The sequence below is a fragment of the Cicer arietinum genome, chromosome 1 (genome assembly GCF_000331145.2).
Source record: "Cicer arietinum cultivar CDC Frontier isolate Library 1 chromosome 1, Cicar.CDCFrontier_v2.0, whole genome shotgun sequence".
NCBI lineage: Eukaryota > Viridiplantae > Streptophyta > Magnoliopsida > Fabales > Fabaceae > Cicer > Cicer arietinum.
Window position 1 is genome coordinate 18060907 of NC_021160.2, and position 14781 is coordinate 18075687.

Sequence of the window (14781 nt, forward strand, 5' to 3'; positions counted from 1 at the left end):
CATCTGGTGGGATACTTTTGCTTTGGATTGTTGGTGTGTGCATTCTCTTGCCATTGGTTGTGGCTGTTGTCTATCTCTCGAGATCATCAAAGTATACCGGCAACTATGTGATGCATCAAACACTTTCCACTTACTATTACTTCATGAAGCCTTCTTTGGCCCCCAGGTATATTCATTGTTTATCTTTGTTGTACAATTCTTGATAGTATCTTTGCTGTAGAATTTTAGTGTGATAGTAGTAGTTCAGTTTTCTGTTAACAACTACTGTATACACAGTTCTCTTCTATATAAGTTACTGTCACATGTAAATGTCATAAAAAATTGATTCAGTTATGCTGTTTAATTGGATACACACATATTCTTTTATCCAAGACTTCCTTTTGTAAACCTTTTTGGCATGTTTGAGAACCCACACCATCTATCTTTCTTATTTTTTTTAATGTGAATACTATGTTCAGCAAAGTCATGGATGTCTTCACAAAGGCTGCTGAATACATGGAAATTCCAGTTCGAAGAACAGATGATGAACCTCTTCAGAAGCTTTTTATGTTGGTAAGGAGTGAGTTGAATCTTGACCTCAAGAACATTAAGCAGGAGCAGGCCAAATTTTGGAAGCAGCATCCTGCATTAGTTAAGGTATCTTATTGTATGGCTGGCTATGCCAAATTGAGTATTCTTTTCTTACTGGTTAGCTAAGTGTTCTATTCTGATTTCAAATAGTCCTTTGTGTGCTCACACCTATGCTATTTTCTTTTAGACGGAACTGTTAGTTCAAGCTCAGTTGACACGTGAATTTTCAGCCTTGTCTCCATCTTTACAAAGTGATTTCAGACGGATTTTGGAAACAGCACCTCGCCTGCTTGAAGAATTAATGAAGGTAACTGACTGATTATTGATCTTCTGATTCTTAGTAGACTAGGCTCAGTGCTCATGTGTTATTTATCATGCTGTTCCCTTTATTCTGCACTTTATTTTGCAAAGTGTAATCCTTAAAACACTGAATTCTTAAACATTGCCCATATAAACTAAATCATCCACGGCAGGTGCTCAGGCCTGGGGCCCAACTTAAAGGGTTACTTTTGCTGAGTTATGTCACTTATCAAAAAAAAAAAAGGTTGAATTTTTTGTTTAAGATGCAAAATATTATAGACCCTGCCAACAGTCAACAATTTAAATGCACTGCTAATAGAAATATTTGCTATGCTGCACAGAATGCGACAATACACTATTTCTTATAAAATATAGGATACGATCCGTTTAGTATACATATATATAAAAATAAAATTTTCACAATATTAGTAAATATAATATAGAAATAATTTAAAATAAAATAAAAAAGATAAAACTTAAGAAAAATAGGACTATTGATTGGACTGTTTACACTCTTTACATTGAGATTGGACCCTCTTTAGACTATTGACATTTGAAATATGTCGATTGAAAATAAAGGCAAATGAGTGGGATAAGTATGCTGATTTCAAGTTAGTGCTTCAATATGCAAGTGGTTGAAGAGGCTTGTGAGCGAATTTGATGTGTCTGACATTTTTTTTTGAAACGTTCTTCCCGGATACCTTTTAGGTATGTATTTTTGGTGTATCGGGAAGTATCCGACACGGATACGGCATGGAAAGTGGAGTATCCGTGCATCATAGAGTTTCTGACAACAATATGAATGAACTGCTAGTAAACTTCTCTGTGTGTTGCTTGAAGAGAGATTAGTCACAGAGTGATAAAAGGCAGTTGATTACAGAAGTGGATTTTATTCAATCTGCAGTTTCTCCGGGGAAAATGTATTAAAAAATACATAAACTAAAAGAAACAGACCAAACAGAACTGGTGCTTGTAAAAATTAAATAAACTAAAAGAAACAGACCAAACGGAACTTGTGCTAAGCAATTCCTGTGGGTTTTCTGAAATGTTTTAATAGTTGTTAGTAGGGGTGGACAAAGCCCTGAACACGGGGTCTGACTGTCTAGTTTCTGTGTGGGTAAACATCTTGCTTTGAATTCAAAGAGAAAAATCTCTCACAGAGAAACTATCTTTGTTGCATCATAACAATGAAAACATTTTTGGACCTTGCATGCAAATATGAGGTGAACTGGTGGTAGAAAACTCTAGATTGAGAGAGATAAAAAGGACCGAATGTGAGATTTTGAGGTTGAAGTCTGCAATATAGTGAGTATTGTTTTGTTGGAAAAAAATTATTTAAACAGGTTTTTTTTAGAGACAGACTAAATGACTGTAGTAAAAGGAATTATAGATTTAATATTATTAATAATAAGAGAGTCCCAAAAATCAAAGTCATGAATCGTTTCCCATACTTCTGAAACAATGACAAGTCTGTAAAAATACTCGATTACTCCAGCTAATCTTGTAATATTTTGTCTGTTCCTCCTATGAAACTAATAACAGAGAGTAGAAAAGTTGTTTCTTTAGTTCATTCTCGGTCGGTGTAAGGTACTACTGGATTGCAATTTGCAGACCGAACCTGACCGAGTGCATCCGTTTGTACTCAATTTTTTTTCTTTGGTTACCCGACTACCCATGTAAACCAGACCGTTTGGCAAAAACTAAACTCGGTTTGCACGGTTTTGGGTGGGTCACGGATTTCGTGTCCACCCCTAGTTGTTAAGTATTTTCCTTATTCAAATACAAAAAAGACAGACATAAGTAGGATGACAGAACTGCGGAGATTAACTTTATCAAAACTAATATCATAACTACATTTAAAATGAAGCATGTTTTCACCCTAAGGTCATCAAGTTATGCTTGCCATCTTTCTTTTATACGATGATGGATATAATATTTATGTTTCTATATTTGTAGTTTTGAAACTGTTATATTTGCATTTTGTACATTCTTTAATACTCTAGTCTCTGTAAAAGATGGCAGTCATTCCACGCAATGCTCAGGGGCACGGATGGTTGAGACCTGCAATTGGTGTTGTTGAGCTTTCCCAATGTATCATCCAGGTAATGAATCTAAGTTAATCAAAGTATTACAATTCAGTCATATTTATTTCCTCCAATTGCACCCTTACTTATGTTCGAGATACAACTAGTACTCTGTTATTTGAAATAGAATAAGTGATCGTGAAGCTCTACATATTCAATATGTTCAATATTCAGCCCCCTTTACATACGTACAGATCAGTCTCTCTACTGAAATATGTGGGACATTATTTTCTTTTATTCCTTATTGTCATTTATTTGTATGTTGTAATTGTTAATATGTATCCGTTGTTCATATGCGCATACTGATAACCTGCTTAAGTCTGTTGAAATTTTATTAATTGTAAATCTCCTAGTGGATTATGTCTTGTTTCCCATCAGCTTTGTGGATTTTTTTGGAGGATGCCCCCATTTTTTCTCTTATAATTTCATCCACTAATACTTTTGCTCTCAGTATTTTAAGTATTAAAGTTTATTTTTATGATTTATGATCTCCTATGCAGGCTGTTCCTCTCAGTTCTAGAAAGACTACCAGTGGATCACCTGAAGGCATTGCACCATTTCTGCAGCTGCCACACATTAGTGAGACTGTGGTTAAGAAGGTGGCCCGTAAGGTGCGTCAAAACGCTATATATATGGTTAAATACCACTGCTCTAAATGCTCATGTCTGTTAATTCTTGTGTAGTTACATTGTCAAAAGATAGAGGTTAAGACACTTGCAAAACATATATGCACTTTGTTCTAGGGAAACCTAGTTAGCTACTCATTGGATCCAGTTCAGTATAAGTTTGATTTCTGCCAAGTGATCTCTAGCATTGATACTGAGTAAAGGATATTATTCATATTGGTTCTTTTTAATTTTGGATAGGATCTAGTGGCTGAATTGCTAGTTCTGTGAAACTGCTATCAAACTTGTTTTATTCTAAAAAACTGTATTAGACAACAGTTATCTCTGTTCTGCACAATTAGACAACAGTTACATACTGTATTATGACTATGATGGCTGTTTGAAATATAAATGTTGGATTTCCATTTTGTTTCTGTCATATTGAGTTTCCAATTTGATCCCATGCCACATGAGTGTTGGAAGTTGGAACTAAGTATTTTCCTTCTTCATATGCAGAAGGTAAGAACATTTCAGGAACTTTATGACATGGACTCACAGGAGCGAGCTGAGCTGCTTACTCAAACAGCAGGGTTATCTTCTGATGAAGTGCAAGACGTTGAGATCGTTCTGGGTATGATGCCTTCCTTGACCCTTGAGGTAACTTGTGAGACTGAAGGCGAAGAGGGTATACAAGAAGGTGACATTGTTACCATCCATGCTTGGATTAATAATAAAAGAGGTAATGGCCTGATTGGTGCCCTTCCGCATGCCCCTCACTATCCATTTCACAAGGAAGAGAATTTCTGGTTTTTGCTTGCGGATTCTGTTTCGAACAATGTATGGTATTTTCAGAAGGTTAGTTTCATGGATGAAGCTGCTGCTGTAACCGCTGCCTCTAAGACAATTGCGGAATCTAAGGAGGGATCTGGGGCAACTGCGAAGGAGACCAGTAAGGCAGTTGCAGAAGCAGTGGAGAAGGTGAAGGGGGGATCTAGATTGGTAATGGGCAAGTTCCAGGCACCATCAGAGGGTAACTATAATTTGACTTGCTATTGTTTGTGTGACTCTTGGTTGGGCTGTGACAGGAAGACAAATTTAAAGCTCAAAGTTTTGAAACGGACTCGGGCTGGCACTAGGGCTGCTGCTTTAGCTGATGAGGGACCTATCATGGAGGATGGAGTTGAGGAGGATGAGGAGAATGAGGAAGAAGAGTACGATGATGACTATGAGAGTGAGTATAGTGAAGATGAAGAAGATGATCAAAATTCAAAAAATAAGCATCAAGCTGCTAATGGAACCGGGAATAAAAACAGTCAAGCTGCTGAAAGTTCAGGCTCAGATGAAGAATGAGAATTTTTGTTTTTGCTTTTGTTATCAAAAGAATACTAGAACTATACTGTCCATTTTAGTTTATCAGTTGGACTGCTTTGATCCTTGGACTTTTGATATCCTTTTTTCAGCTGATAGATATCATGATTAAATTGTCATCTTATCTGATAAATTTAAAGTTTGGAAAATGAGTTGAAGGATTAAATTTTGTTTCAGTTCCAGTGTTCCAACATTTAAAAGTTTTTATTGGAAATTTTTAGTTTTGAGCGGAGTCCTAGCGTCAAGTGACCATGTAATCAGCTCTACCATTCCCTTGGTTGTAGTATTTTTTCTATTGTTTTTGGAATGATAAAATTTTGAAAGGGTTGGTAAATTTTTGAAGTAATTTAAGTGATAAAAAGTTTTAAGTAGGCATTTACTTTGTGATGTTTCCATTGTTTAGAATGTGTGTTAATTTTGTTTTGATGAGAGACTCTTTTAAGGAACTATGGAAAGAAGATAAGATGTTATTGAATAAAAATACATTTTTCAAAATAATGGAAATTAATTTTGACATTTTCACTTTTTAGAAAACTACAAACAATTATTTATTTTAAAAGTATCTTCCCTCAAAAAGAAAATAAATACAAGAATTTTCTTTTTGCAATCAAGTTGTACCCGGTAAGAAAATAAAAATTAAACCATCAATGTTTTTAAAGTATAAGTGGACCTTAAGTAGTTTCTTTTTTGCATCATTGTAAGGTCCAGAGTAACATCAATGGCGCTCTTTATGAGATGCTTTATTTAGTGAATTTCTAAAATAGGGACCAAAATTGATTAAAAAAAAAATGAATATTACCAAATATGATAAAAGTTAACAAAGGGACCTAGTGGCATCTACGATGCCCTTTTATCACATGCCTTTTATAAGCATGAATATGTGCAAGTCTTTGTTTTTGATTCCCCTGATATTTCTCTATTAATTTTAATATCAAGAATATAACTACTATGGTTGATCTTCCAAACATAAAACCAATTGGTATTTTGACATGGATTTCTTTTCCAAATGTCTGCTTAATTACTCTATCTAAATGTTCTATTTGTATTAATTTATTTTTCTCTATTAAATAATTTAAATAAGTGATTTTCATACATATCTATCTGTTTTTGTGTTTTAACGCTATTTTGTCGCTTTAGTGGAACATTTAGTTCGCCATCTTAGTTTGGTGATTTTGATTTTCTCATCTTATTACCATATTTATTTCATTTAGATTGATATATTAACTTTGGTGCAATGTTAATGGATTCAACTAATGATTTTAGTGTATCAACGCTACAAATACAAATAAATACCAATAAATATATACTATCAATTTAAATAAATGAGTATCTTTTTTTAATAAAAAAGGCTACTCTATTAATAATCAGCTAAAACTAAAAACCAATACACAAATCTATTTACCACCATCTTAATGACTCTTTAAACAACTCTTTTAGTCTTAGCGGTTTAAACATCAACTCGATCGAAGTCAAAAAGAAAATATATATCTTTAAAATTTAATTCGTCGATCGGACACCAATTAAATCGCCGAATAAGACATAAAGATAAAGAGAACTGTTAAATTACATTTTTTATTAAAATTGTAATCATCAAAGTAATTTTTAGAAACGGGTCGATAGCAAACCTCCTTAGAATTTGCCTTTTATGAGTAGAGAAGCTTCACACCCATTTCACAATCAACATGATATTAAAAGCTTTAAACCCCATGTGATTGAACTCTACGGTTACAACTTACAACCATACTTCTCAAGACCCATCTCATCACTATTGCACATTTGTAACCAATCTGTCACCTTTACAACATTGTCAATTAATGCCTATCCATCAACCTATCAACTTTGACAATTCATGCCTTCCAACTTTTTTGTACAATACTTTTTTCCACAATTAAAATAAAAAAACTCAACAAAACACATCAGTCATCCAAAAAAAAAATTATGAAAAACATATAATTAATTAAATTATATTGATAAATTGAATTGTATTGTATTAAAAAAACTAAATTAATTCAAAAATTAATTTATCAATTTAAAATTCAATTAAGATTTTTTCTTAAAAATTTCAAAATTTATTTTTCTAAAAAATGATATAAAACATTTTTTTTTGGAAAATTTGAGAAATATTTTCGAATTTGTGTTGAAAAAAAATCAAAACTTTTTAATTTTTTTATATCTTTATTTCTCAAAAAAAATTAAAAAAGTTTTATCAAAAGAACTTTTAAATTATTTTTTTGAATTTTATTTTCATGAAATAATTGAAATTTTTACCTCAATTTTATCAATTTTTTTTTATATTTAACTTTTTCAAAAAAAAATTATTAAAAAAAATCAGAAACTTTTTTTAAATAAAATTGTCAAAAGAATTTTAAAATTCTTTTCCCAAATAACTTATTTAAAATCGATTTTAACTTAAAACTTATTCAAAATATTAAACTGATTTATATTTCTAAACCAATTTTCAAATAGATTAAGAACTGAAGTGAACTTGATTCTGAAGTAGTTTTCAAAAACTGGATCAAACCATAAATATTGTCCAATTCAGTAAAGTTTTTACACCATAAATCCCTCTAATAGTATGAATGGAAGTATAAGTCGGGCAAAAAGAAAGATAATAGTGCAGCTATGGCTATGACTTGTGTTTGGAAAAAGGAGGTGGTAGAGGAAGTAGTGACGGAAGATTCAAATAAGAGAGAGGTTCGTACTAGAATTTTTCTGTCAAAAAAGAGAGAGAAAAGAGGAGATAGCTTAACTCTTAGCTTCAGAGTACTCCCTCTAGTGTGCAAGATACGAATATGCTTACATAGATGCTACTTAGACATTTAACATTTTATATTAGTGTTGTCGTTTCTGTTAAGTCATAGAGTCGGACTAAGAGACCGGATTGATTAATGTTTTGTAAAATAAATAAATATTTTGAAATATTGATAAAATATTGAATGATTACACGGATAAAAGTGCCAAATTTCAAAGACAACGGGTGTGATGAAGTATGCAGGATGGGGATCCGAACCGCGAAGAATTGATTGTTGGAGGTTTTAATAATGATCAACCCTGTGTAACTCCAATGAATATATTTCTGTATCTTGCTTGAAAAGTACATCATGAAGCAATGATCAGCCGAAACACCTTCATCCTTCGCGAGTTTACAGAATGCATCTGGGAGTACTATTATCATTTGTTAAAGTAATGACCATTCTAGTTCCTTGCTCAACGCAAAATTCAGGTTCCCAGGCCACCATTTACTTTGAGAAGGCAACACCAAATATGTGCCACCGAGTCAAATTTTTCGGCCAAAATACCCTAATGGGCTTAACACTTTTGCCTAGCTATCTTTGCATCGCGGGGTTTCAAATGGAGGAGGTGGTACACCAAACACCCAATCGAGAACATTCAAATATTTGGATCTGAACACTTCCCTCTCTTGTGCATAGCAGTGCATTATGATGGCTGTTGACAAGCTGAAAACTACGACATCTGCTCTCTTGATAGTTCTAGACTGCGGCAGATACCCAGCATCAGCTATGCATGTGAAGAAACTCTCAATAGCCCGGGCAAGGCAGTATAACGATATCTCTATTCGCCTGCTTTTCTTCTCAATCGCCAATGCTAGGCCAGTTGGGAACTACACAAATGCAAGGTTTAACTTCATAACAAAACAACTACTGTAATTGAAATAATTATTCTTTCCATGAATGTGATTCTAGAAAACTGGTGTGTCAAATAATACAAATTGAATTACCCCTAATCAAACAGATATAAATATTTGGATGCAGAAAGCAACATACCGTTCCCATGGCCACCATTGGAACATTACATCGTTTGAAGATCCTAAAGAGAAAACACGTCCACATCCTGATTAAGAATAGAGGTATCCATATTATACAATGTCACTTTAAAGTTTCAACAAAATTGGTGCATTCAAAATAACAATAAGTGAATCAAAGAAGAATGAGAAATGAACGGGCTACCAGTTGCATAAAAAAAAAGTAACTGAGCGTAAGGAAAGAAAGTATTTTCTTTTTGAACGCAAGAAAATTGAAGCAAGTATTCAAAAATAACCATTATAGCTAACCTTTTTTTTTTTTATGGAAAATCATTAGTTAACTTTAAGCTTGGGTAAAGCAATCATAAATAATTGTTTCGAAACAAAACTAATTTAGCAACAAGACAACCAACAACAAAATAATAGTGCACGGAACAAGATGCTAACCAGGCAGATGCACAATACACAGACAGAAACAAGCTTGATCTTGCAGTGCCAATAAGACTCTTTCTCAATATTGTAATAGGCCTGCAGTTAAGCATTTTAACTACGTATAATGAGAAAGTGCAAGTTAATGTAATCTCATAACTACATAGCACAAAGCATGATATTCATTTCATCCTTGATTTGAGAGACCGAGAAATATTAGATGGAACAATTTGTTGTCCAGAAAACCCCTTTCAATTTCATAACAAAATCAGCATATGTGCCACTGCTAAATGCTAATTTATTCAATTGAAACCATCATTAATAATAACACTTCAATTGTGAGAATAGTAGATTGGTTGCTACCCATTCCAATCAGATCACCTTATTAAAAGTCCTTTTCTGTGAACTATTAGGGCAGGTATCAGATAAACTGGAAGATAAACAGGTAGCGCTCTTTTGTAGGCTTGAATGAGAAAAGAAATTATGTGGTCACCACATGATTGATTCCCATGTACAATCTGCAAAACATCAGTGATTTTAAACACTGTAAAAAGCTACACAGATCTCAAGTTTTCTATCATGGGCTACAAATTAAATATTGAACAGAGATATGCAACGTTTCAAACAGAAATTGCAGTGTTATACTGTTCAATCAAGAATCATCAGGCCAGAATGGCATAGTTGAACACAATCCAAAAAAAGAAAGAAAAAAAAAAAGAGAAATTCAATACTATAAATATGACTAAACTTGAATGGATAATTTTATCATGGAATAGAGCAGAAAAGAATGATGAAAACCTATATGTTTCCACCAAAGTCCAGACACTTTGATGTTCACATGTGGTTCCACGTCAAATATGAATAAATATCATCTAAAGAAACACATTTCTCATGATTCAATCAGAATAAAAAAAATGGTGGGATCAAATTCAGCTTCCAAATTTGATATTGAACACTGTTTAACAATTATGTTTTCTTTTACTTTACTTACTTTCTATTGGTTGATTTTTAAGTAGCCTGAGGTTCAGATAAAAGGACAAGAATAAAAAAATCGGTATTTCATACCGAGCAGGGGACTTTCATATTTGGATCTAATTTCACGTCGACACCCATGGTCTTGTAGTATTTCTTTATTGCATCCAAATTAGAAAAAGGCATGCCACTGGCTATATCTTTTACACCTTGTAAGATAACTGCATCCTTTCCACCATGTTTATTGAGAAAAGATTTATATGAAGCAGGCAAACTTTCTTGCTTTAATATATAAGCAGACCTGAAATCGAAAGATTCACTATTATCATTAATCTTTCTTTGTAAAAATTCCTTCAATAATTATTAAAAGGGAGAAAAGAGGGGGAAGAGAAGCGAGAGGGACATAAAGTGTGACTGTATTGGAAGCATGGCCCCAACATGAACTATCAAGGGTGCAGCTGCATGTGCACAGTCATGGTTGTAAAATAGGAGTCATAATTTTATTTACACGAATGTGTTAGCATTGTACTACGCTTATGATATATTGAACTTCAGTTGAGGATTCTGCTGGTACAGCAGTCTAACTGGCAACTGCTTCTACTGTCTAGCTGCTTCTCCTTGTGTTGTCAATAGTATGTCTTATTCTGTTATAATTAGTAAGAATCAGTAAACTGACTTAGCTTTAGTTTGGCTTATAAATAGAACCACTTTACATTCTAACATATCATCAGAGAATTCAAAATACATTTCACAGAAAATATCTCATAGTTTCCCGCTATTTTCTTTCACTTTCAGTTATATATTCAACTTCTCAGAAGCTTGATTTTTCCAATATAAGTCTAGCTGGCATCAATATCTTTCTTACTAAGTTATTTAACTGCTCTAAGATACAACAAAATATTATGATATTTTTCATATATTTTAACACTTCTCCTCCTCAAGCTATAGCTTAATAAGCTTTAAGATTGTTACCAATAAATCCTTAAAAAGGCAATATATGGGCTCACAAAACAACTTGAAGAAGTTGAAAATATCGCAGAGAAGAGCATTGGTGGAAAGACAAATGGTTGGAATGATCATTAATCTCAAAGTTGGATGGCCAAGTAAGAAGAGATTCAATAGAATGAACATAAGCTGAAATTTCCTAGCAGGCAACCGTACACAAAAAGAACTATAATATTTATTATATTATATTAGAGTATCTTGAATTATTCCCTAGGATCAATTTATAATCATAGAGATATCTCTCATTATTATTATGATTTATTCCTGATTTAGGATTGAGTTTATGTTTATCTATAAATAGATATTAGTATTGAGTCTTTTGTAATCAAGTCAGCATTAAGCTATTATCAATAATATTCAAACCCTTACTTTTTTCTCTCCTCATTTTCTCTAAAATCCCACAACTTCAACAGATTCTTAAAGAACAAGAAAACTTAGGAAACCAAATAAATAGAAATAAAAACTAAAACTGAGGATGGAGCACATCACAACCAAGAATAATTCATTACGGCATGACTCCTTAGTGAGACAGGAGAAATCACATTAGGTAAAATTCACAATGGGAGGTTGGTATGAATCATAACAACTTCATCACTAATCTAGAATAACCAAGGCAAGAATGTATCTGGGATAGCCAGGGCTATACTGCATTGGCATAGCCGGAATCAAATTTTGTCTGAGATAGCCAGAGATTGCTGAGCACATCACAGGGATACAAGTTGGTCTAAGGCTTCTGAGAAATTAAAATTGTATGAGAAATGCTGTCGTAGAAAATCGGAACAAAAGAACAATTAACCAATCACGTCAGGAGAGATACATCTCTTCAAAAACAAGTAAAAGCAATTTAACATTATCCTACAGTGGTAAGCACTTTCATACAAATTATTGTCTTTTCCTTTTATACTAAACAGCAATTTTCTTGTAAGATAACTAGACAAGGTAGAGCCCAGCACCTTCAGTCACTATTAGCAAGGACAAAACTAGTATAGGGTGAATAACTAGTCACCAAATGTAGAAGCCCATTTAACGAACAAGATAAGCCATTCTTATTATACGAATTATTTAATTAGACAAGGATATGGTTTAACTGGAGTGAACATGTTAGCATATCTCACATTTGGTATCTATGTATTTTTAGTACATGCATAGTTATCGGTGAACTGAACATAGAAACAGGAATCACATCATGCAACAACCTTAAACTGTGAAGCCATCAAGTGAAACACAGACTAGCATCTTAAGAGAACCCAGGGTACTGCCATGATATTCAAAAGACAAGAGAGACTGAGCTAAAAAAGCATAAATAAATGAAAATAATAAAAAAGATAAGCGTAGTTACATACAATATTTGGGAAGAGGATAGACACATGAGGAAAATGTCTCCATGCTTCCATGTGAGAGGCTTACAAATTCTCCCGAACCTTTTGCTCTTAATCCCACAACGAGATGCCAAAACAGAAGCACGCATGAGAATGTAAATGGCCAAACTTGTGTGTTGTGCCTCTAACCCTGTCAGAAGCATCGACTGCCCAGCAACCGCCCCTGCCAACAGAGCCCTCCACCTCGCTGTTCTGAACTACAAACACATCACAAAACCAATCACAATCATACCCACTCCACAAACCCAAAACCCATGGCTAAAGTGTGCTGTGCCTCTACTCTCCATTTTCATATACTTATTATTTATTTTATTAAAACAAATGTTAATCTTAGTATTTGCGATAATCCTGTTTGAGAAAATAGAAGTGGTTGTTTGTAATCACAAGTCTCTGTTGAGGTCGGTGACACCAACATATATCAGACATTAGGATATGCCTTCAATATGAATGAAGTGCCAGTGCTTCATAGCTCTCTCTATATACATTTTCCTCCATGCAGACCTAGCATATTTCCATTATGTCAACCTCATTAAAGCACCATGACACTCATTCAATTACAGAAAATCATGCAGCTCGCACCACATCTCTATAACTAATTACCAGACAGAACATGCAAATTGCTTTACTTCCACTTAATTACATCTTTTGCAATATAGTTCAAGGATTCAATGGATTGAACTTCGATTCACTTCTAAAACTAACCTACAGTTACAGAGCTTAACTTAACAATAACATTAACAATAAATCAATTATCAGAAGCAATTAATTAAGAGAAAAAGAAGAACATGCCTACGGTGACCTCCGAGAGCAGCTATAAGCTCATCCATTGAAACAAACGTTCCAGCGAAGGTTCCAAGAAACAAACCATATCTCAAAGTTTCCTTCAAAGCCGAAACAATCACTTCACCGTTCGTCAACACAATCTCCTTCCTGAACAAAACGAGCAAAAACGAAATCAATCTTCGCAACCGCGAATCAGTACACACTTCTTCGAGTTTCGACCTTTTTTTTTCCTCACCTTGGCGGTTTTTTTCGCGCGAATCGTGCCAAGATCGCGAAGAGAGCGAGACCGCCTTTAATACCAGCTCCGATCGAGAAACCCTTAGCCGAAGCAACGAGGACTCTCTGAAGCTTTTCCGGCGGAACCATCACGAACGTGCCGCGGAAGGAACGAGGGATCGACGGTGTTATAGAAGGAAGTTGAAGTTCTGATGATTCGACGTTGTCATTGTGAAAATTGTCGACCTCCTCCGGAGTGTAGCGATGGATATCACCGGAATCGGCGGCGGCTAGTGACATGGCGGCGGAGGAAGAAATGGAAGAGTAGAGGTTGGGGGGAAGTTATTTCAAAGAGAGAAAAGACAAAGGAATAAAGATGATAATTAATAAGTCACATTTTCATTTTGAGATTCCATCATAGCGCGACATGTGTATGGTTCTTGATCTAATTATTTTCCAGATGAATTTTGTTTATATAAAAGTTATAAAATGAGTGATTAATAATTAATATTATAACTATGTATAAATAGTCATATGTATATAATATTGATTATTTATAATTAATGATTGATGATATTTATTTTATTATTTGAGTTGTCCAGTTTAGAAGACCTAAATCATCTTCATGAATTTGACGTGAAAAGTTGTAAAGTGAGTTGATTAATAGTTAATATTATAATTATTTATTATTGGTGATGTATGTGCTCAAATTAATAATAATTATTTGATGATTAATACTTGATATTATTTACTATAAAGGAGTCAGATTTTTTTTCTTCATATACACTTCAAAAACTAACCATAAGTCGATTAATTAATTTTTGAATAAAATTTAGCATTTGAATTCATGAGTATAATATAATATGAGATAAATGAGAAAATTGTATTTTTCAACGATTCATTCGGGGCTCGCTACGTACGACAATGACCCTTTGAGTGATAAATTGATTAATGTGAAGATATGAGAATTGTGAGATTAAAATGTGGAATAGAAATATTTATAAGGTGTTGATTGATTTAATTTCGTTAAATGTGTGCTATTTAATATTATTGTGATATTTGATTTATTTTCGTTAAATGTGTGAAATTTGATATTATTATGATATTGGATGTCGAATGAATTTTATGTATATATTTGATTAAACACGTTTAGGTGATGTGATAATTAAAAGTGGATGCATTTTGATAAGTTTATGTGATTATGATAATGTATAATTAATAATAATGATGTTATAAATTTGTGATAAGTCTATGTGATGATGTATAATTGATGATAGTGATGGTATAAGATTATGATGAATTTATCT

General features: G+C 33.4%; 2 protein-coding genes across 3 annotated transcripts in view; one reads left to right on the top strand and one right to left on the bottom strand.

The window, feature by feature from the left end:
* Positions 1 to 5103, top strand: part of LOC101512885 (dnaJ protein ERDJ2A) — a 7610-nt gene extending 2507 nt beyond the window's left edge. The window contains exons 7-12 of the mRNA XM_073370621.1: positions 1 to 166; positions 459 to 636; positions 758 to 877; positions 2886 to 2972; positions 3455 to 3565; positions 4076 to 5103. The exon at positions 1 to 166 is cut by the window's left edge and continues 26 nt beyond it. Of these exons, the coding sequence (XP_073226722.1) occupies positions 1 to 166; positions 459 to 636; positions 758 to 877; positions 2886 to 2972; positions 3455 to 3565; positions 4076 to 4909 (1496 nt within the window). The 3' untranslated portion in view covers positions 4910 to 5103. The remainder of the gene's footprint in view (positions 167 to 458; positions 637 to 757; positions 878 to 2885; positions 2973 to 3454; positions 3566 to 4075) is intronic.
* A 2687-nt stretch (positions 5104 to 7790) lies between these two features.
* Positions 7791 to 13851, bottom strand: LOC101513213 (uncharacterized). Of its 2 annotated transcripts, XM_012719046.3 has the most exons (8): positions 13494 to 13851; positions 13265 to 13405; positions 12440 to 12667; positions 10185 to 10392; positions 9501 to 9637; positions 9138 to 9218; positions 8713 to 8779; positions 7791 to 8549 (listed from the first exon to the last, which is right to left on the bottom strand). In XM_012719046.3, the coding sequence occupies exons 1-8, from the start codon at positions 13772 to 13774 to the stop codon at positions 8250 to 8252; spliced, it is 1443 nt and encodes a 480-aa protein (XP_012574500.1). In that variant the 5' UTR covers positions 13775 to 13851; the 3' UTR covers positions 7791 to 8249. The 2 variants fall into 2 exon arrangements, with proteins under 2 accessions (XP_012574500.1, XP_027188948.1); XM_027333147.2 differs by lacking the exon at positions 13494 to 13851 and having other exon boundaries at positions 12440 to 12672; positions 13265 to 13404.
* Between the last annotated feature and the right edge of the window lie 930 nt (positions 13852 to 14781).

Excerpts from the sequence above, each read along its gene's own strand:
- LOC101513213 (XM_012719046.3), bottom strand. The coding sequence starts at position 13,774 with ATGTCACTAGCCGCCGCCGATTCCGGTGATATCCATCGCTACACTCCG. Across the intron at positions 12,668-13,264 it reads GCTCTCGGAGGTCACCGTAG|AACAGCGAGGTGGAGGGCTC; the intron begins GCATGTTCTTCT and ends TTTGTAGTTCAG. Across the intron at positions 9,638-10,184 it reads ATATGAAAGTCCCCTGCTCG|ATTGTACATGGGAATCAATC; the intron begins GTATGAAATACC and ends GATGTTTTGCAG.